The following is a 21518-nucleotide window of genomic DNA, read 5'->3' as shown; positions in this document are numbered from 1 at the left end:
TGATGGAGACAAACAAGGAAGCAGAACTAATGATTGGTACCATATGGGGCCAGGTGCTGGGAATTCTAACTCTAGCGGAGGAACTAAGGAGACTTTTCAGAATACTTAATTCCTTAACTGGGTGGGTCTCAGTGTGATGGTCGGTGGAGTGTGGGGCATTTTTGCCCCTTGGGGAACATTTGGCAATGTCTGGAGACACTCTTGATTGTCATGCTTTGGTGGGAGAGAGGTAGAATGTGCTCATGGCATTTAGTGGATAGAGGCTAAGGATGCTGCTCTACACCCTTCAATGTATAGGAAAGCCTTCCCCCGCCAAACAAACAAACAAACAGGGGAAAAAGAAACCCAAAGAATTATTCGGTCCAAAATGCCAATAATTCTGCTGTTGAGAAGCCCTGCCTTAGGTTAATTATGTTTTCCTTTGTCCCCTCTCCCCATACACATATAACTTTTAGAAATTATGAAAGTATTAAATAGAATAAATTATGTTAAGTATGAATAGGTGATTATTGTAAAATGGTCAAACAATAAATGTATAAAGTAAAAAAAAAAAAAAAAAAAAAAGGAAAGTTTGGTACTTCCCTGGTGGTTCAGTGGTTAGGGCTCCCCGCTTTCACTGCCGAAGGCCTGGGTTCAGTCCCTGGTCGGGGAACTAAGATCTCACAAGCCATGCAGCACAGCTGCCCCGCTCCTCCCCAAGAAAAGTTCTTCTCTTATAATAATTGTTCTGGACATTTTTTTCATGAATTTATATAAACATACATATATTTTGAGGTTGTTAGGTTTCTGTTCTTAAATGGGGTCATACTTTACCTATTGTTTTATGACTTGTTTTATCACTTACAGTGTGCAGTTTCTGCACAGTTTTTCATAGGGCAGATGGATGGCTTAACCATTCTTCTGCTGATGGATGTTAAGGTAGTTTCCAGTATACTTGATGGTGTTAAATAGCACTTCATTGAGAATTTAGGCGCATGTACATGATAGATTCCCAGAAACGGAATTGTGCAGTCAAAGGGGACATTTATATTATTTTCATAGTTTTAATGCTAAAGGAATATCCTCATAATAGACTGTAACTGTTTATATTCCTACCAACAGGGATTGAAATGGATTTTCCACACCCTTAGCAACACTGGATATTACTAGACATTAATTTTGTCACTCTAATGAGTGAAAATACTATCTCTTTATCATTCTAATTTGTGTTTCCCTGATAACTAGTGAAGTCGAGTATCTTGTTATATGTTTACTGGCCACTTATGTTTTTCTGTGAATTGCCCAAGGATACCCATTGCCAATTTTCAATTGAAATGATTATATTTTCTTACTCATTTATAGACCTTTATGTATTCTATATATTATTTTTTATATATCTTGCAGATATTTTCTCCCTGCTTGTCACTTTTTAAAAATTCCAAATGGTGTCTTTCACCACATAGAAACATACTATTTATATGTTCAAATTTGTGTCTTTTCTTTTATGCAGTACAGTGTAGTGGTTAAGTGTACATATTGCAGAGCCAGGTCACCTGTTTTAATATTTCAGCTCTTCTGCTTACTAGCTCTGTAATCTTGGGCAAGTTACTTCATCTTTTTGTGCCTCAGTTTCTATCTTTAAAATGAACTAGTAATAGTATTTACCTCAGGATTGTTGTGAGAAACAAATGAGATATTACAGTAAAGCACTGTCATGAAGTAAATACTCTATTAAAAGTAACTTCCATTGTCATTTCTGCTAGTTTTGTGCCTTATTTGGGAAGGTCTTCTGTGCCTCAGAATTATAAAGCTATGTCGCCACAGAAAAACTGAACAGCATATACAATTGGCAGAATATTATCAGAGCATGAAGTTCAGTTGGGGGTGGGACAGTTGATTTTTCTTCATATAGAATCAGAGACAATATCTCAATGAGCTTTTCTATGTAAAAGAGTTTTACCTTTATCCTGGAAGCAGAGAAAAACCTTGACAAATTATATGCATGAAATAGTTGTATAAAGATTCCCACTTTTCTTAAACCATTATGGAAGGAGAAGATTATACAGTGAATAGTATTGATACTATTTAGGAGGAGGAAAAATTAGCTCCTGACCTCAGTGCAAAAGGAATTCCAAGTGGATTTTATTGAAGACAATAAAATAATTGAAACTAAAAGAGAATAAAAGTGAATATTTGTTGAATCAATGGATAAAGAACTTTCTAAGCTTCTAAGCAGTGGGAAAGAAATCACTGAGGAAAATGTACATAGGTTTGTCTACATAAAAATCAAAACTAATATATATTTTAAAATCATATTAAGACTTATTGTTGGCTAAGGTCTACCAGTTGATGGGAGTATAATTTGGTATAACTTCTAGAGGACAAATGGCAGCCATATAAAGTTTTTAAATGTGCATACTTTTGATCCAGTTATTCAACCAACAGAAATTTATCTTAGTGACATAGTTAAGTATGAATGTAAAGAATTAACTAAGAATTTTCATCTGGTTATTGCTTATAATATGAAAAATTAGAAACAATCTCAGTGTCCAAAAATATGAGATTAAATTGTAGTATCCATAGAATGGAAAATTTGTAGCCATTGTAAATAGCATCATGTCAAAATATTTATTGATGCACAAGTATATTCATCGTATTTTAATGAAAAGATTAGTTTATAAAAGAATATGTACAGTGTATGATCCAATTTTTCTTAAAAATGAGTGCACAAATAAACTAGAAAAACAACCGTATAAAAATGCTTAGCTCTAGTGCTGGGATTATGTATCATTTTCATGTGCTTTTTTTACTTCTCTGTGTTTTGTTATTTTTTACTGTGAACCTGCACTATTTGTGTACTAAGGAAAATATAAGGTTTCTAAATCACGAGATTAAAAGGCAAAGCAGGAAGATATTAAATATATTAGCAACAAAAGTGGCAGACAAAAGGCTAACATTTTCAATATTTAAAGAGCTCTAGAAATATATTCTTATAAGGGCATGACTAGTTTTACAAAAGAGAAAGTATAGATGGCTAATAAACACAGAAATATATTCAAGGTCATGAGTTATCAAAGAAATGCAAATTAAATCAGTGAGATACAAGTTTTCCCTTAACAGTTTAGCAAAGATTTTAAAATATGTAGTAGTGCTGTTGTAGGTGTGGTGAATGAGATGAGCGCTGTTATACATGGTAGGTTAGAACTTGGTATGATTTCTTTGTAAAGCATTCAATTACTTTATGCAGAAATTCCGTTTCTACAAATCAGTCCTAAGAAACAGTCAGAAATGCCAGAAATATTTTGGGCATAAAAATGTTCATTGCAGCATGATTTCTTAGTGACAAATGTGAAGTGACTTAAATGTTAATGGGGACAGTTATGTACATTTGTGGTGTAACCATAGTTCAGAATATATGTGCAACTTCTAAAATTTAGGTTTACAAATTTATAATGTTAACTTTAAAAGACATAAGATTTTATAAACAGTATCATCTCAGCTATTTAAAAATATCTAGAGAAAATATGTCAAAATATTAGCAGTGGTTTCAGCTAGTTGGTGAAGTTTTGAGTGATTCTTTTTTTGTGTTACTCTCTGTGTTTATAATTTTCTGTGATGAATTTTCTCATAACGAGAGAAAAAGGTACAGCATTAAAACAAATGGTCAGCCTTAAAGAATTATGGGAGATGAAACCTAGCTGTGTATGAGACTAGAGAAATCCCAAGGCTATGGCAGTGGTCTGTTCATAGACGTTGATGCTTGAATTTAGGAAACAGTGGCATTGGAGATGGAAAGAAAGGGTCCAGATTCTGGAAGGATTTAGCAGTTAGAGACAACTTGGTTTGGTGAGTCCTGAGAGTGGGAGGCTTGATGAATGGCGATACAATTCACTGAGATGAGAACTCAGGGAAGAAACAGCTGAAGGGATGGAGAGGAGTTCAGTTTGGCTATGTTGTGTTTGTGATGTGGGTGAAAATAGACAGTGGGCACTTGAGTGCTTAGGTCTGGAACCCAGGAGTAGGTTGGTCAGTTATGAAGATTTGGGAGCTATTATCAGCACAAACGTTCAAGTCCTGGCCATGAATAACAATCCTTGAGTACCAGGTCTTTAAACTAACAAATGATTCTAACTCCCTTAGAACACCTACTGAAAACTTACTTTAAAATATGGTAGTGTAGTTTCTGTTTAAGGTTAAAAAACTACATACAAGAATATGAGTAAACTTTTAGTGGCTTTCTTTAGGATTACAGGGTTGATATAATCTGCTGTTCGGCAATTTTATAGTAGACTTAATTTAAGGTCTCTTTTTTATGTATATATATATATATATTTTTTTAATTTGGACAATGTGCAACTTATGTAGATATTTGACTTAAACACTTTAACTTGTATTTTTATGTATATCTAGAGTTTCCCTCTATTTGAGAAGGTTGAAGGGTTTTTTATTGATTTTTTAGAGGGATTTAGATTTTATTCTAAAATCAATATAATAATTTTTATAAATGTTTTTAAGTACATATCTAAACTGATTTTCAATGTTGATTCTTTCAATTTACATTTGTGCTACCAAACTCTCTTCCATCCAACCATCTAAGTTGGTTATTTTAGCTGACATGGTTTCTAATTAAGTCTTTGTGGTTGAGAGAGCTCCTTATGGCATGTCTACTTTAGCATTTAATTGCTCCATGGACTCCAAATTAAATTCTATAGTATCCCATTTTGGTCTGCTGATGAAGCAAAGATCTTTTCAGCATGGCCCAAGAAATGCAGTGCTTGTGACAGCTCAGAGGACTTAGCATCACAATTTTGAAAAAGTTAGGACAGTTTGACTTCTAGATTGACTTTTTATCATTTTAAAATAAAATTTAAAATGTTATCACAGAGTTAAATGAGAGAATGTTAGACACAAAATAGGCTCTCAACAAGTATTTGTAGAATAAAGCCAAATTGTTGACCTTGATATTGTAGTGCACCAAATTATTTTGTTTTAGAAAAAACAAAGTCTTGGGAGTTTTTAGGTTGAATTTAAATGAAAAGTATCAGGAAACAAATGTGATAACTGTCAGAGAAGATATAAAGTGTTTTTGCACTGGGGTGACAGCTTAGATTAAGAAACTTTGAAGGTCTTATCTAGTTCCACGTTATCTCATTTGACAGTTTTGGTTCTTAAGTCAGTAGAGAAACTGGATGTTTACACAAATACTTGGGTGTGTTCTTTACTAAGAAATAATTCACATAGTCATAAGACAGAGGGCAAGATCTAATAACTGACTTTTAAGCATTAGTCTGATCACATGTCTTTAGAATGCTGTTTCGAATTCTAGCTACCTGTCACTTCATTTCTTGGTTTTCTGATTCAGTAGTACAGAATCAGAACAGAATTTAGAGTTCTGATGGACAAGAATGAACAGAATCAGGCATTAGACTGTGAGAATCTAGAAGGGTATGTGCCGCAAGCATTGATTTACCATCAAGTACTTACTGCTTGCTTACGGTGATGCTGAGACATAGCATCTAAATAGGCAAAACAATAAGAGTGGCATGATTGCATCGATGATCACAGGTTCACTTCTAGAGAATTCCAATAAAATAAATTCTTAAACAATCCTAATAAGTCATTAAGAATTACTAAATTGAAGAGCTTAGATCAATGTGAGACAAGTGAACCTGGTTGTGATGGTTATTTCTTTATCAAAATGCTCAGTTCTTTTCTTGTAAAATTCAACTGAAGAATTCTGCTTCTGGCAATGTGACAGACTGGATAGCATGAATAACACCTCTTTTGGAAAACAGCTGAAAAGTCAGGTAAAATATGACCAAGTGATATTTATAAATGCACTCTTGAAGTGACCCAGATAGAGAGAACCCAAAGAAGTCTTTTTTTAAAAGTTCAAAGCAGGACATCTAGAAGCTAAGCATTCATAGTAGCTTTCCCACTGAGGGGTTCTACTAAACCCATGACTTACTACTTTTACCACTGCATGAAGATGCAGAAAATGTCTGGTATGTCCCATTCCCCCAAGATGGAATGTCTAATAAAGATCCTCTTCTTGCACAAAATTGACATCCCAGAGCTATACCATCAGTGCAAGGATGAAGAAGAAATGAACTCACTGCACAGAAGACAACAACAAGGAAAATCGCCTCTTCTATCCTTAGCATTAATGGGTAGAAGCAATATCATCCTTGAAAATTTATAGCCAAGATCTAGCCCTTACATGGGTTTCACTAAATATATTCTTGATGTTATAATAAAATTATTATTACATTTTGTCCCTTGAGTGCTAGTTTTTTAAATATTCTTTGTGACAAAATTAAGAAGTATGAATAAAGCAGTTATACTGCATTGCAAAGGACAAAGTTATTCAAGAAAAAGCACTTGTGTGATTGAGTTGTAAACTAAACTAAACACATTTTTATCCTGGAACACCATTTTTACTTGAAAAAACAGCTAAGAGAAAAACTTGTTATTCACACTTGGATATTTATTTGGTGAAGGTTTTCTTGAAACTGAACACAGTGAGCCTGCTACTTAAAGGTTAAGTGACTGAAATTGTTCGTTGCCAATGATAAAATTCAAGCTTTCAAGTGAAAATTAGAATTGTGGAAAACTTACACTCACCACGTTAAGTTTGATAGTTTCCCAAAGCATAAAGATATATGTGATGGAAAAGGTGGTGATAAAAGCAAATTTAGTTATTTTGGTATTGTATAATGAAATGTGTCAACATTTATAATATGTGTAACTTGGAGAATTAGCATTTTTCAAATGACCAAAGTGTATGATGTTATAAAATCATGCATGAGTAAAAAAAAAAATCATTCAACATACATGATAGAGCATTGGATTTTAATTTAACAGAGTTTGAAAAATTTATTGATATGATTTCAGATTCCATATTACTATTAGCCTTTAAGAAACTACCACTGTGGGGTTTTGCTGTAGTATCAAAGAAGACCCCAAATTATCTGCGAAAGTCATTAAAATACTCCTATCTTTTCCAACTACATATCTGTTTGAGACTGGATTTTCTTCAAATACTTTAACGAAAACAACATATCTCACAGATTGAATATGAGAGTAGATATGAGAATCCAGCTTTCTGCTAACTGTACATTAGAGAGATTTTAAAGACATTAACACATTAAGACATTTGTAAACATGTAAAACAGTGACAATCCTCTCATTAAATTGTTTTGTATAGAGAGTATACAGAAAGCAGCAGTCCCAGATAGGATCACTGATGAATTCTATAGAACAGTTAAGGGAGAAATTATTATTACCAATTATCTACAGTCTCTTTCAGAGGGTAGAAACAGAGGGGATACTTCTTAACTCATTCTATGAGGCTAGCATTACCTATGCCCAAACCAAACAAGAATGTTACAAGAAAAGAAAACTACATACCAATAGCTCTTATAAACATAGATGCAAAAATCTTCAACAAAGTATTAGCAAATTGAACCCAACAAAGTATGAAAAAATTATACACCACCACCAAGTAGTTTTATCCAGTTTTATGCAAACCTGGTTCAGTATTTGAAAAATCAGTTGATTTAATTCATCACATCAGGAGATTAAAAAAGAAAAATCATATAAATATATCAATAGATGCAGAAAAAGCACTTGCCATAATCCATCAGCCATTAATAGATGCAGAAAAGCACGTGACGTAATCCATCAGCCTATGTTAAGAAATATGTCCATATAAATGCAAAACCACTCTTTAGCCAACTAGAAATAGAGGGGAACTTCTTAAACTAAATAAAGAATATCTACAAAAACCCTATAGCTAACATTATACTTGATGGTGAGAAACTCAAAGCTTTCCCGCTAAGGTGAGGTAAAGGCAAGGATGTCCCCTTTCACCACTTCTTTCCAACATCATACTGGAAGTCCTTGCTGATGCAATAAGAGAAGAAAAGGAAATTAAAAGTATACAGATTGGGAAGGAAGATATAAAACTGTCTTGTTCACAGAATACATGATCATCTATGTAAGAAATCTGAAAGAATCAACAAAAAAACCTCCTAGAACTAATGAGTCATTATAGCAGGGTTGCAGGATACAAGGTTTATATACAAAAGTCATTTGCTTTCCTATATACCAACAAAAAACAAGAGGAATTTGAAATTAAAAGCATAATTCTGTTTATATTATCACCCCCCCAAAATGAAATACTTAGCTATAAATCTAACAAAATATGTACAAGACCTATATGAGGAATACTACAAAACTCTGATGAACAGAATCAAAGAACTAAATAAATTGAGAGATATTCCATGTTCATGAATAGAAAGACTCAATATTGTCAAGATGTCACTTCTTTCCAACTTGATCTATATATTCAGTGCAATCCCAGTGATAATCTCAGCAAGTTATATTATGAATATCAGCAAACTGACTGTAAAGTTTATATGGAGAGGCAAAGACCCAGAATACCCAACATGGTAGTAAAAGAGAAGAACAATGTTGGGAGACCAACACTACCTAAATTCAAGGCTTAAAACAACGCTATAGTAGACAAGACAGTATGGTATTGGCAAAAGAATAGACAAATAATGGAACAGCATTGAGAACCCAGAAAGAGGCCCTCATAAATATAGTCAACTGTTCTTTGACAAAGGAGCAACATAATGGAGCAAAGGTAGTCTTTTCAACAAATGGTGCTGGAACAACTGGACATCCACTTGCACAAAGATGACTCTAGACAGAGATTTTACACCCTCCGCACAAATTAACTCAAAGTGGATCATAGACCTAAATGTAAAATGCAAAACTGTAAAACTCTGAGAAGATAACACAGGACAAAACCTAGATGACCTTGGGTAGGATGATGCCTTTTTAGATACCACACCAAAGGTATGATCCATGAAAAAAATAATGGGTAAGTTCGACTTCATCAAAATTGAAAGCTTTTGTTTTGCTAAAGAATGAGAAGACAAACCACAGACAGGGAGAAAATATTTGCAAAAGACACATCTGATAAAGGATTGTTAACCAAAATTTACAAAGAAACAAATAAGAAAACAAACAACTCAATTTAAAAAATGGGGCAAAAACCTTAAGAGGCACCTCACCAAAGAAGATATACAGGTGGCAAATAGGCATATGAAGAAAAAGCTCCATATCATATGTCATTAGGGAAATGAAAATTAAAACAACAAGATACCACCACACACCTCTTAGAATGGCCAAAATCTGTCACACTGACAACACCCAATGCTGGAGAGGATGTGGAGCAACAGGAACTCTCATGCATTGCTGGTGGGAATGCAAAATGGTACAGCCACTGTGGGACAGTTTGGCACTTTCTTACAAAATGAAACATACTCTTACCATATGATCCAGCATCTCACTCCTTGATATTTACCCAAAGGAAATGAAAACCATTGTCCACACAAAAACCTGCACATGGATGTTTATAGCAGCTTTATTCATAATTGCCAAAACTTGGAAGCAACCAAGATGTTCTTCAGTAGATGAATGGATAAACTGTGGTACATACAAACAATAGAATATTATTCAGTGTTAAAAAGAAAAGCCATGGAGGAGCTTTAAATGCATATTACTGAATGAAAGAAGCCAATCTGAAAAGGCTATATACTGTATGATTCCAACTAATTGATGTTCTGGAAAAGGCAAAACTATGGAGACAGTAAAAAGATCAGTGGTTGCCAGTGGTGGGGTGTGGAGGAGATGAATAGGCAGGACACAGAGGATGATTAGGGTAGTGAAATATCGTATATATCATAATGATGGGTATATGTCATTAAAAATCTGTCCAAACCAATAGAATGTACAGCCCACAAGTGAACCCTAAAGTAAACTATGGACTTTGGGTGATTATGATATGTCAGTGTAGGTTTATCTGTGGTAAACAGTGTACCATTCTGGTGAGTGATATTGATAATGGGGTAGGCTGTGCATGTGTGGAAGCAGGAGATCTATGGGAAATCTCTTTACCTCCCTCTCAGTTTTGTTACACACCTCAAACTGCTCTAAAAATATAGTCTTAAAAAAGAAAGTATATATATTCTTCATAAAAATATGTTAATGTATGAATTTATTAGTTATGTTTGAATGAATGAAATGTTTTCTAAATTTCTGATATTTTTTAATAGGGCAAATATTGACAGGCATAACCCACATAGACAAAAGCTCTTTGTAGTTCTCAATTAAAGCATGTAAAAGGGTCTTGAGATAAAAACATTTGAGAACTATTCATCTAAACTCTCCAGTAAAAGACAGATTATCAGACTGGATTCAAAAATCTTCTGAATACATGCTATTTACAAGAGACAATCCTAAAATAAAAGGTTGTATCAGAAAGAGCAAGAGGAGCCTGTGATGAAGTCTGTGAGCAGCTTCTCAGTTCTTTCACTTATTTATTTTTCGACTTATGTCCTTTAGAAAATGTCCCGTAACCTCACATTTGAAATTTCTACTACTGTTTGTCCTTATCACATAGGAAGTACCATGATTTGGTACAATAGGTGACTTTGCATAAAAATGATCCTGTTGTGAAAGTAGACAGCTGTGCATGCATACCAGTTAAATACTTTTAAAGACCCATGAACAGTAATGAAAACTGATCATGAGTCAGGCTATAAAGCTTGTCTTAATACATTTTGAAAGATTAACATTACAAAAATTACATTCTGTGACCCTAAATCAATTAAATAGTAATCATTACATAAAGATAAGTAGAAAAACTCCATAAAGAAGAAAAAAGTTTATAAACATCTTGTGAGTCAAATAACTTGTAATGAAAGATTAGAAAATATTTAACTACAGAATAACAAAAATAATTCATGCTAAAAATGTGAGACATATTTAAAGCAGTGCTTAGAGAAATACATAGTCTTAAATGCTTACATCAGGAAAGAAGACATGCTCCAAATTCAGGAGTTAGAACAGAATATACCCAAGGAAAATAGGAGGAATAAAGAGCAGCAGAAACTACTGAAATAGAAATATACATTCACTCCAAAGAATCGAGAAAGCTAAAAGTCATTGATTTGGAATGCCCAATGAAAGAGACAATTTATAACAAGCATTATCTAGGAACAAAAGAGTGTGAGAAGGCACAAACAGTGCTGGGAATAAAGAAATGTACAAAACGATAGATTCTGCAGAGATTAAAATAGTAAAAAGATACTTTAAATAGTTTTATGTTACTAAATTTGAAAACTTGGCAGAATACTTATCTAAACTGATTTAGGGAGACATTGTACATCTACCTCTGTAATCATTAAAGAAATTATATCAGTAATTAGAAACCTTCCCCAAAGGAAACAGGCTCAGGTAACTTTGGATGTTTTTTGAATGTTTCCCAGGAATGTGGAGTTGCTTTAAATCTAGAAAATCTACTAATTTACCACATTAATCTGCCATAGATTCAAAGTTAAAAAAATCTTCAATTAGCCCAAAAGATAAAGCTTTGGTAGTTAAGGCAATATTGTCCTGTTGTAAGGTTAGAACAATTGGCTAGTGGTACCAAATTAGAAATCATTGACCTGTATATTGAGACCAGATTTTTGGTAGAGTGGGCATTGTAGATGGGGGAAAGATGGATATATGTGGACTATTTAATAAATAATGCTGTGATAATTATTTACCCATAATTTTTTAAAAGTGAAATTGGATCCCCATCTGAAAACGTACACAAAAATTAATTCCAGATGGCAATGACTCTTAAATATGAAAAGCAGAGGTATAAAAGTTTTGAAGGAGTGGGAGGAAAGTTTTATGACCTCAGGATTGGGAAGATTTTCTCAAGCAAAATGCAAAACCATAAAGGAAAATGTTGACTTTGAAATTGGGTTCATTCAAAAGATTCCACAAGGAATGAAAATACAAGCTAAAAACTGAAAGAAGATGTTTATAGCACATATGAGTGACAATGGATTCAGCACCAGAATGCATATGTAATTAGTAATCAAAAGATAAACAGCATGGGGCTTCCCTGGTGGTGCAGTGGTTGAGAATCTGCCTGCTAATGCAGGGGACACGGGTTCGATCCCTGGTCTGGGAGGATCCCACATGCCGCGGAGCAACTAGGCCCGTGAGCCACAACTACTGAGCCTGCGCATCTGGAGCCTGTGCTCCGCAACAAGAGAGGCCGCAATAGTGAGAGGCCTGCGCACTGCGATGAAGAGTGGCCCCCACTTGCCACAACTAGAGAAAGCCCTCTCACAGAAACGAAGACCCAACACAGCAAAAATAAATAAATTAATTAATTTTAAGGAAAGATAAACAGCATGGTAGGAAAAAGTACAAAAGATTTCACAGAAGAGGAAACACGTGACCCAATAAACTATGAAAGGATAATCGATGCATTAGTAATCAGGGGAATGCAATTAAGACTGTAATAAGGTAATAGTTAATAATCTCAGATTGGCAAAAATGAAAAAGAAAATACCAAGTGTTGATAAATGTGGAACAATGGAAACACTTAGGGAATGTAAATTAATAAAGCCACTTTGGATTTCAATTTGACTGTTTCTGGTAAAGCTGAACATATACATATCCTATGACCCATTCTAGAAATATGTCCTAGGCAAATTCTTGCATGTGTGCATGAGGATATAGATATAAGAATATTGATAGCTTTGTTAATAATTCCATATAAATAAATAAAACTTAAGCAACCATATTCATCAACAGTAAAATGGATAGGTAAACTGTAGAATATTCATGTAATGGAATACTAGGAGCAGTGAAATTTAATGAATTACAGCTGTACACATCAACATAGATGAATATCAGGAACTTAGTGATGAACATAAGAAACAAGTTACAAAAATGTTAATGTTTCATTATAAAAAGTTAAAAAGCATGCAGAACTAGACAATATATTCTTTTTTCATTTTTTGTTGTGGTAAAATATACATAACATAAAATGTACTGTTTTAAATATTTTTAAGTGTGCAATTTGTGGCATTAACTACACTCACAGTATTGTATGACCTTTACCACTGTCTGTTTCTGGAACTTTTTCATCATCCCAAACACAAACTCTACCCATTAAACAATAACTCTTCATCTCCCCTCCTCTCATTGCCTGGTAATCTCTGTTCTACCTTCTGTCTCTATAAATGTACCTATTTCTCATATAAGTGGAATCATACAATATCTGTCCTTCTGTGTCTGGCTTATTTCACTTAGTAAAATGTCCTCAAGGTTCATTCATGATGTAGCGTGTGTCAGAATTTCATTCCTTTTAAGGCTGAATATTCCAATGTATGGATATACCACTTCTTGTTTATCCATTCATTAGTAATATACTCTTTAGGGATGTATACATAGGTAGTATTCCTTTTTTGAAAACGGGAAGGGAAGAAGTAACCCAAAATTCAGGGTCTAGTTACCTTTGGAGGAGGGAATGGGATGGATGCAATTTCAGAGGGAAAATAAAGATTTTAAGGTACTGGTATTGTTCTATTTCTTAAGCAGGATGGTTGGTACAGGATGTTCATTGTATTATTTATTAAGTAGTACTTTTATATTTTATACTTTAGTATGTGTGATGTATTCCACAGTTTAAAAAAAAACTCAAATGATAATGCCATTAGTTTAATTTTCAGTGTGTTATAAAAAACCTGATAATTAAGGTATTGGTACATGACAGAATTTTTTAGAACATTCTATGTAATGAAGCTCTGAAAAATCATAAAATCTAAGTAAGCTCCTTCTCTCCTTCCCCGAACCCCCATTTTTCTTAATATGGGAGAAAGAGTTAAATTTCTAGCAGGTGGTTTATTTTATTTGATGTTTTAATAGGTAGAGAAAATCAGTCAAATATTTTAATAGGAGAGGCATTATATTAATTGTATTTACCTTGGGGTACATAATAAATGAAACATTATATAATGAACTATTCTGTAAGAAGACCCTAACGTGAATAATTTGGACAAGAGATGTTCTCTCCAGATGTTCTGGTCCATAAATATTAATAATAAATACTGTTTATTAAATACCTACTATATGCTAAAAACTCTACTAGGTATTTTCATATGTTACTGCAAGAATTTATTTAGGACATATTTCTAGGATGGGAATTACTGCTGAGTCGTAAAGTATTCATCTGTTCAACTTTACGAAGTAACGTCAAACTGTTTTCCAAAATGGCTATATCCATCAAAACTCTCTCCAGTAGTGTTAAGAGAGTTTGCATTGTCCCTCATCCTTATTAACACTTGGCATTATCCAAATTTGAAAATACTTGCCAGTCTGAGAGTGTGAAACTGAGGCTCAGATACGTGAAGAAATATGCCAGAGATTACCTAGTGAATAAGTGCTGGTGTCACATTTTAATTCAGATTTGTCTGATTACAACTGTAATAAGGTGGATTTCAAAGAAATGGAAATATATAGGCTAAGTCTTTTTTATAACAGAGAATAGTTATGAAAAATGAGATTAAAATTTCTTTTATGTAGTAATTTCCTTAGGGGAAGTATTTCTGAAAGTGTGATTTTCGATTAACTGGATCAGAATCAACTGGTAGAAGGGATGTGCTTATGGGAGGGGCAGGATGGGAATTGGGAGGAGGGGGGTACTTATTATTTTTAGAAATGCAGCAGATTCTTGAGCCCATCTCTAGTTTTACTAGTTCAGGATCTCTAGGGGTGAGATCCAGGTATCTAAACTATCTAAAGCTTTCTTAGCTTTATTTTTGTTTTTTAATAAGCACTGAAGTTTAAGAACTTCTGCTTTAGGGATTTTGAAATAATTCCCCAAATATTGCCAGGTTCACATACAAACAGAGGTATAAACATGGGCCCAGAGTCAGAAACTTAGTCTTAGACATATGTAAACATTCACTTCTTATTGACTTCTGTTATCTAATGTCCTTTCTCTTAAGTGTTCCTCTTACTGTTTATTTCTTTTATTTCTCTCCTTTTATCCAATCTTCATGCGAAATGAAATAGCATTAGGACTTTGACAACAGTATAATTCTCTCTAAACTCTCCCTGCCAGGCTGACCCCTGGTGTTTTAAGGAAGGACTAAAGTGTACTAAAGACATATAGCAGTGCAATCAGTTATTTTATTCTTCTTTATAGAACTAATGATAACAATGATATCAATTTTGGGTGGGTAAATATATAGACTTGATGGTTATAAACAGTGAAGATTCATGGTGCTGGGGTTAGAGCCATGAAAGATCCTTATGTCTTTCTCATTATTGTTCTTGTAAAAAATGCATTTTCTATGACTAGCTAATGTTAAAGAGGAAAACAATGACTGAGCTGGGTAAAGAATTACTAGAAACATCATTTAGGCCCCTTTTCCCATCAAGGATACAGACTCTAAGTGAGATCCTATGTTAATATTAGAAATGGATGTTGTAGACTCAAAAGAGCTCTATTCTGCTCACCTGCTCAGACCTTACAAGGGGCCGTTGCTGAGCAAGTAATTGCTTAATTAAGTGGTATAGCTAATTCTGTTGTGTTTAGAATTTAGTAGCTTTCATTTCCTTTTGTTTCAGAGATACCAATATACCAAATACTTTAAAACTCTCTGAGTTCAGCAGAAAACCTTTCTACATAATTTTTACCTTAAAAATGAAATTGACAGAATGTTAATCATCAAAACTCTAGATTTTGCAGGAATCATCCTTAAACTAGGCTTTCAAAATTATGCTCATTTCCAAGTTATCTTAATTTTTATAGTTTGATTATTTGGTTATAAAATTAAATAATTACTCTTAAGGGATCAATGTCATATTTTGTGAAACAGATTTGTTTAACAAATCTGAAAATAATATGTTGTGATTTGTATGTCATGCTTTCAAAACAGAGGCTTTAAATCCTATATTTTATGTAGTAGTTGTTAGCTATTCTAAAGGTACAATAAGAGATTATTGTTCATATCAGTGTAATAAATTGATACTCCCTGATCGTACTTTTTCATTTTGCACATTGTCAGAACCTTGGACCTTAATCTTATTCTTTGATTGACAGTAGCGACCAGGGAAAGAACACTTGTATTGTTTGGGATAGTCACATCTGTTCAACTTGATTCAGTTGACGGTATTTGCATATTCTTAAGTATTTCTTCTGAGAGGGCTTAAATCCTTCTCAAGTGCTTGGTGCATTTTAAAAATTCATTCATAAAGTATCTACATGCACTAATAGTTCTGTATAATATTGCTGTGCATAATCTGACAGATAAGACCACATTTTAAAACAAGGTTTTCTTTAGGGATGCTACGTTACATTTTTACTTGTTCTGCTGGCAGAAATGTCATTTTTTTTTAAAAAAAGGCCATTTTAATATTTTGATTAAATTAGTATATCCTTATTTTAGGCAAGTTTGTCAATCATAGGACAAATAAGGATTTATTAAATAATAATTCAGAAGTTAATGGTAGTTTTTCCTGCCTTGGTTAGAAAATTGAGTAATTTTATAGAAAACCATTGTAGAGTTTGAATGGCTATCTATTTGGTCTCCTTATTTTATAGGGAAGATTACCAAAGCTCAAATTTACTGACTTACTCAAGGTCACACTGCTTGGAAATTAGGTTTTATTTTAGGTCTGAACTCTCAGACCAGTAAAGCCCAAGGATTGCTGGTATATGACTTTGGGTTTACATTATTTATAAATTACCCTATATCTAGGATTTCCCCCTACCATTAGAACACATAGTCAGGGATTATGTCTTATTCATCTTCATATCTTTCCAGAATTGACACCATGTCTTATACATAGTTAATGCCCAGTCATTATTTTGCTGTTCTGTTTGCATTATTTTCCTAGGCTATTATGCTATAAAGGATAATTTTGAAATGAGATAGCTTATTAATGGAATGTTAAACATCTTTGATAGCAAATAGGTTTCATTTTGTGTACCATTTCTAGTGAATTGACAAGAGCTGTGTGGAGAAGACTTGATATCTGCTGGGGTCAATTAGCAGTGTCCACCACAGGCATAGGATCAGAGAAACCAATTCTTTCTAACTTGATTTATGTGATCTTAGGGAAGGAAGAGAGAACTTTAGACCGGAGTGAGCAGAAAAGGCCCTGGGAAGAATTAAGTCTCAAAGTGCAGGATAGATAGAATTCAGAGACTGCAGAAAAAACGAGGTAGAATGCCACAGAGGCTGAGGTTCTATAAGAAACTGGAATTATTCAGAAAGAAGAGATATCACTAGGGTACATTAAATATAATTAAAGTAAGGAAAACAATTGTTGAGTACTTTTGATACCTAGCCTTGTGCTAGATCCTCTTTTTACAGGAACCCTGGAGACTTTCTGTCCTAGTTTGCATTCCTTGCTTTTTCCTTTCCTGAGATATTTAGGATTGTTCTAGTCTTCCCTTATTTCTCTGAGTCAGCTCTCTCCAATTTTCTATCTGCCTTACTTACTTAAAGATATGAAAGTTATGATATAACCTTATTACAGTTTTTTTCAATATTATGTTTTAGGAATTCATTGGAAAGGGAAGTCTCAACTGCCATTTAACCATATTATTAAAAGAACACTCAGGGCTTCCCTGGTGGCGCAGTGGTTGAGAGTCCGCCTGCCGATGCAGGGGACACGGGTTCGTGCCCCGGTCCGGGAAGATCCCATATGCTGCGGAGCTGCTAGGCCTGTGAGCCATGGCCGCTGAGCCTGCACATCCGGAGCCTGTGCTCTACGACGGGAGAGGCCACAACAGTGAGAGGCCTGCGTACCGCAAAGAAAAGAAATAAAATAATATTCAAATATATTTGGCTGTAAAGTAAATAACTCCAAATTACATAATGATTTTTTTACCTTCCAGGAATCCCCTTCTGGTCGAAGGAAAGCTCTTGCTACCACCAGCATCAACATGAAACAGTATGCAAGCCCAATGCCAACTCAGACTGATGTCAAGTTAAAATTCAAGCCATTGTCTAAAAAAGTTGTATCTGCTACTCTTCAGTTTTCATTATCTTGCATTTTCCTTCGGGAAGGAAAAGCCACGTAAGTTTCTTTTATCAAATAAGCTGCTTTAGAGTATGTTTTAAAACATGGTAGGTAAATAGCTTTTGACTCAGTAAACTGTTAACAGTTGAGAATATCCTACCACATACCAATAATTCTGGCCAATTCTTTGTTTCAGAGGCTGAATTAGATGTACTCCTTGTTATTTATAGTCTCTTTCAACTCTAGAGAATGATCAATAATATAAAAGTGACTATAGCAATTTTTAAAAATTTAAATTGTATATTATAGGTTATCGTAGAGTCTGTTTTATATTTCAGTGTCTTCAGTGTAAGTAGTTGTACTCTGAAGTCCACAGTTCAATTTGTAGAGCTGTTTGATGCAGCTGAGGCATGAGAGGAAGCCAAAATGAAAAGTTTAGGATAAGAGGAATGAAAGAATTAAAGGAACTTTTGCCAGTGCATATTCTTTGGCTCAGCCTTCCAAAACTTGTATAGGAACGTACAGTACAGTTACGTAACCAGTTTGCTATGACCATTATCTTTTTCAAATATCACTTCTTAAGCACTGAATAGGCATTGCACAAAGGTAACTCCTACACTGAGTTCTAGTCTCCTAAAAGAATAAAATTCTAACTGGTTAAAAAGAGGTAAACATACCTAGAACAGGAAAAAATTAGTAACATTTATCTTAGTTGTTCCATACAGTCAAATCAATGGTAAGTGCAAGTTTTGGGTGTAATGAAAGGGTTAGCACCTACTTGGAGTGGAATATCAGTGAGAGGAGAAATGGAAATTCTGTGCCTGAGACTTAAAAGGTGATAGGAAGAAGGCAGCTATGAACATTTCAGTCTAATCTGCATCACAGTTCTGAATGTGTTTGACCTAGTGGAATGTGGTTACTATAATTGGCCATGTCTACTTGACTGATTAGACTGGATTCTGTGCGTCAGTCAAAAAGAGATGTTTGGCACTCATCTACAGGGCAACAAATGACTTGGTAGATAACAGTAAGCCTCTTCTCTAGAAAGTTGGCTTCTATGTGAGTGTGGTGGAGGGACAGTGCAGGATGGAAGCAATTAGTCTTTCATCTCAGGACTTTAAATTGTAGACTTAAATATTGAAAAGTTTAAAATAAAGACCTTACTCTGAAGTTCAAGCCAAAATGAACGGAAAGGAAACACAGAAAGAAGAGAGAAAAAGTCAGAGAAGATCTTTTGAAGGTGGACTCCTTTCCGCTGGGCAGAAGCAGTAAGTGATTTAGCACCATTCATTGGAATTTGAGTGAGAGGAAATTCAGTCAAACGAAATGTCTCAATTTGAGTGGAGAATGCTCTCAGAACACCCTAAACCACCTCTCTATCTGCTCATTCCTTGCCTACTCACCTTTCCCAAAGAAAAATGTTCAGGGTGAAAATATAGGAGGTAAAATTAAGCAAGTTAACATTTTAAGAACACTGTTATATATTGAAATTATACCCTGGTGATGGAAAAGCAGTTTGTAAGACATTCATATAAGGTAATACAACTGCTTTTGTCCATGCATACTTTGTGCCACTAAATTTGTCTTAAAAGGGGGAAATGATTTTGTTAACTCTAAGCTTATATGAGATAAAATGCAAAGAATTTCAAAAACCAGTTTAGCCTGCAAAATCATACCATATTTAGAAGTGAATGTTAGCAAGCATTACTTTACAGTGGCTTTGTTTTGTTTTTATTTTATTGTGGTAAAAACATGAGAAACAGTGTTTTAATTCAGTTTTCTGAATTTGGGGGAAGTATAGCAGATTGAAATTTAGTATGTATGTATCATGTTAGAAATATGTTTCATTCACTGTAGTTTATTTGAAATTTAAAGTAAAATAATAGATAAAGAAAACTTAAATTATTTAACATTTAGAGTATTTAATGTAAACTTTATAAATTTATACTTAAAATACTTCAAGATATAAAAACATTTTTACATTTTGTCAAATGTATGGTATTTAACTAACCCAAGTCATTTTCTATCCTGTAATTCTTAAAAAGGCAAGGCTTTTAGGTGCTAGTTCAATTACTGTAGTTTTTTAACTTTAGGGGAGTTTTAAGTCCTTTGAGAAGAGTGCAGTTAAACAAGATTTAAATATAATTTACAGGGGTTTACCACTTCTTTTTACTCCTACCCACAAAACCAAAAGGGTTCATGGACTTCAGATTAAGAATTTCTATTCTAATTCCTTCTGCAAACTTGAATATTTTTAAAGTCTAGATCTCATCTGATTTGCAAACTGTCCCACTGTTTTATGAAACAAGTTTTTGTTTCCAGACTTCATGATCAGAAAACCATACTTTAATTCCATGAAGAAAATTTTAGATCTGCAGCACAGAATTACACTAACTCCTAACCAGTTAGTTTTAATCCTGTTTGCTTTCTATTAATTAAATGTGCCATTTAAAAATTAATGGGGCTTCCCTGGTGGCATAGTGGTTGAGAGTCTGCCTGCCGACGCAGGGGACACAGGTTCGTGCCCTGGTCCGGGAAGATCCCACATGCCGCAGAGCACCTGGGCCCGTGAGCCATGGCTGCTGAGCCTGTGCGTCCGGAGCCTGTGCTCCTCAACGGGAGAGGCCACAACAGTGAGAGGCCCGCGAACCACAAAAAAAAAAAAAAAAAAAAAAAAAGAATGACTATTTAGATTGCTCAGTAGTTTTGTATAACTGTTTAAAAAGTCTTGTTAATGTTTAGAGAGAAGAAATGTATTAATATTATTTTCTTAAGAAAAAACCCTTTTTAAGGTAATGTCATTTAATAAATTATGTATTGTCATTGATATAGGGATGAAGACATGCAAAGTTTGGCTAGTTTGATGAGTATGAAGCAAGCTGACATTGGCAATTTAGATGATTTTGAGGAAGATAATGAAGATGATGATGAGAACCGAGTGAACCAAGAGGAAAAGGCAGCAAAAATTACAGGTTGGTGTTATTTGCATTAAACTAAAAATTTATCTATTTTTTTTGCAGAGTTGAAAAACTCAGTCTTGTTTCCCAGGAAAAAACAATTCCACTAACAAGATACTGTTTCTTTCCCAAGGCTTTCTAATATAATATACCATTTAGCTCTCTAGAAACTTTACGTGCTGATGGAAATAACAGATTTTAGCAGTTTAAGATCAAGTCCAAGGCTAGTCAAGAAAGCATCAAACTTTATTGGAACTACTGATTATAGTATAAAGTAGCCTAAAGATGTTCATACTTATTTTGTCAATGTATGGATGAACCCTCTATAAGTAAAAATCTGTCTTAAAGGTAAGATGAGAAGATGCATTGGCTACCTTCTCCTAGCTCCTGTTCATTTATTCACATAAATTGTATGGACATTCTTTGTTTTGAATTTGTATACATCTTATGTATCCTTATATCTAGACACTTCCATGCAAGTATTTCTTACAGCTGGTTTGATCAAACTACTAAGATGGCCAGTGGTTAGAACCTCTTTGTATTAATTGGTCAATAAATGTTTATCATCAATCTGGCTAGCACCCTTAAGGAATTGATGTTATACCTTTATTATTGGAGTGAAAATCAAGCACTATATACATACTCTTTTCAGCTAATAAATTGCTGTATATTTCTGGATTGTTA

General features: G+C 34.0%; 1 protein-coding gene across 13 annotated transcripts in view; it reads left to right on the top strand.

Annotated features, from left to right (window-relative positions):
• The window catches only part of EHBP1 (EH domain binding protein 1), a 346379-nt gene that overhangs the window by 117547 nt on the left and 207314 nt on the right, over window positions 1–21518 (top strand). For all 13 annotated transcript variants that reach the window (XM_067007538.1, XM_067007534.1, XM_067007532.1 and 10 more), the window contains exons 6-7: window positions 17753–17934; window positions 20710–20849. In XM_067007538.1, the coding sequence (XP_066863639.1) occupies window positions 17753–17934; window positions 20710–20849 (322 nt within the window). The remainder of the gene's footprint in view (window positions 1–17752; window positions 17935–20709; window positions 20850–21518) is intronic.

Source organism: Kogia breviceps, chromosome 11 (assembly GCF_026419965.1).
Source record: "Kogia breviceps isolate mKogBre1 chromosome 11, mKogBre1 haplotype 1, whole genome shotgun sequence".
Lineage (NCBI taxonomy): Eukaryota > Metazoa > Chordata > Mammalia > Artiodactyla > Physeteridae > Kogia > Kogia breviceps.
The sequence above is the reverse complement of the archived record's forward strand: the minus strand, read 5'-3'. Positions and strand labels throughout refer to the sequence as shown.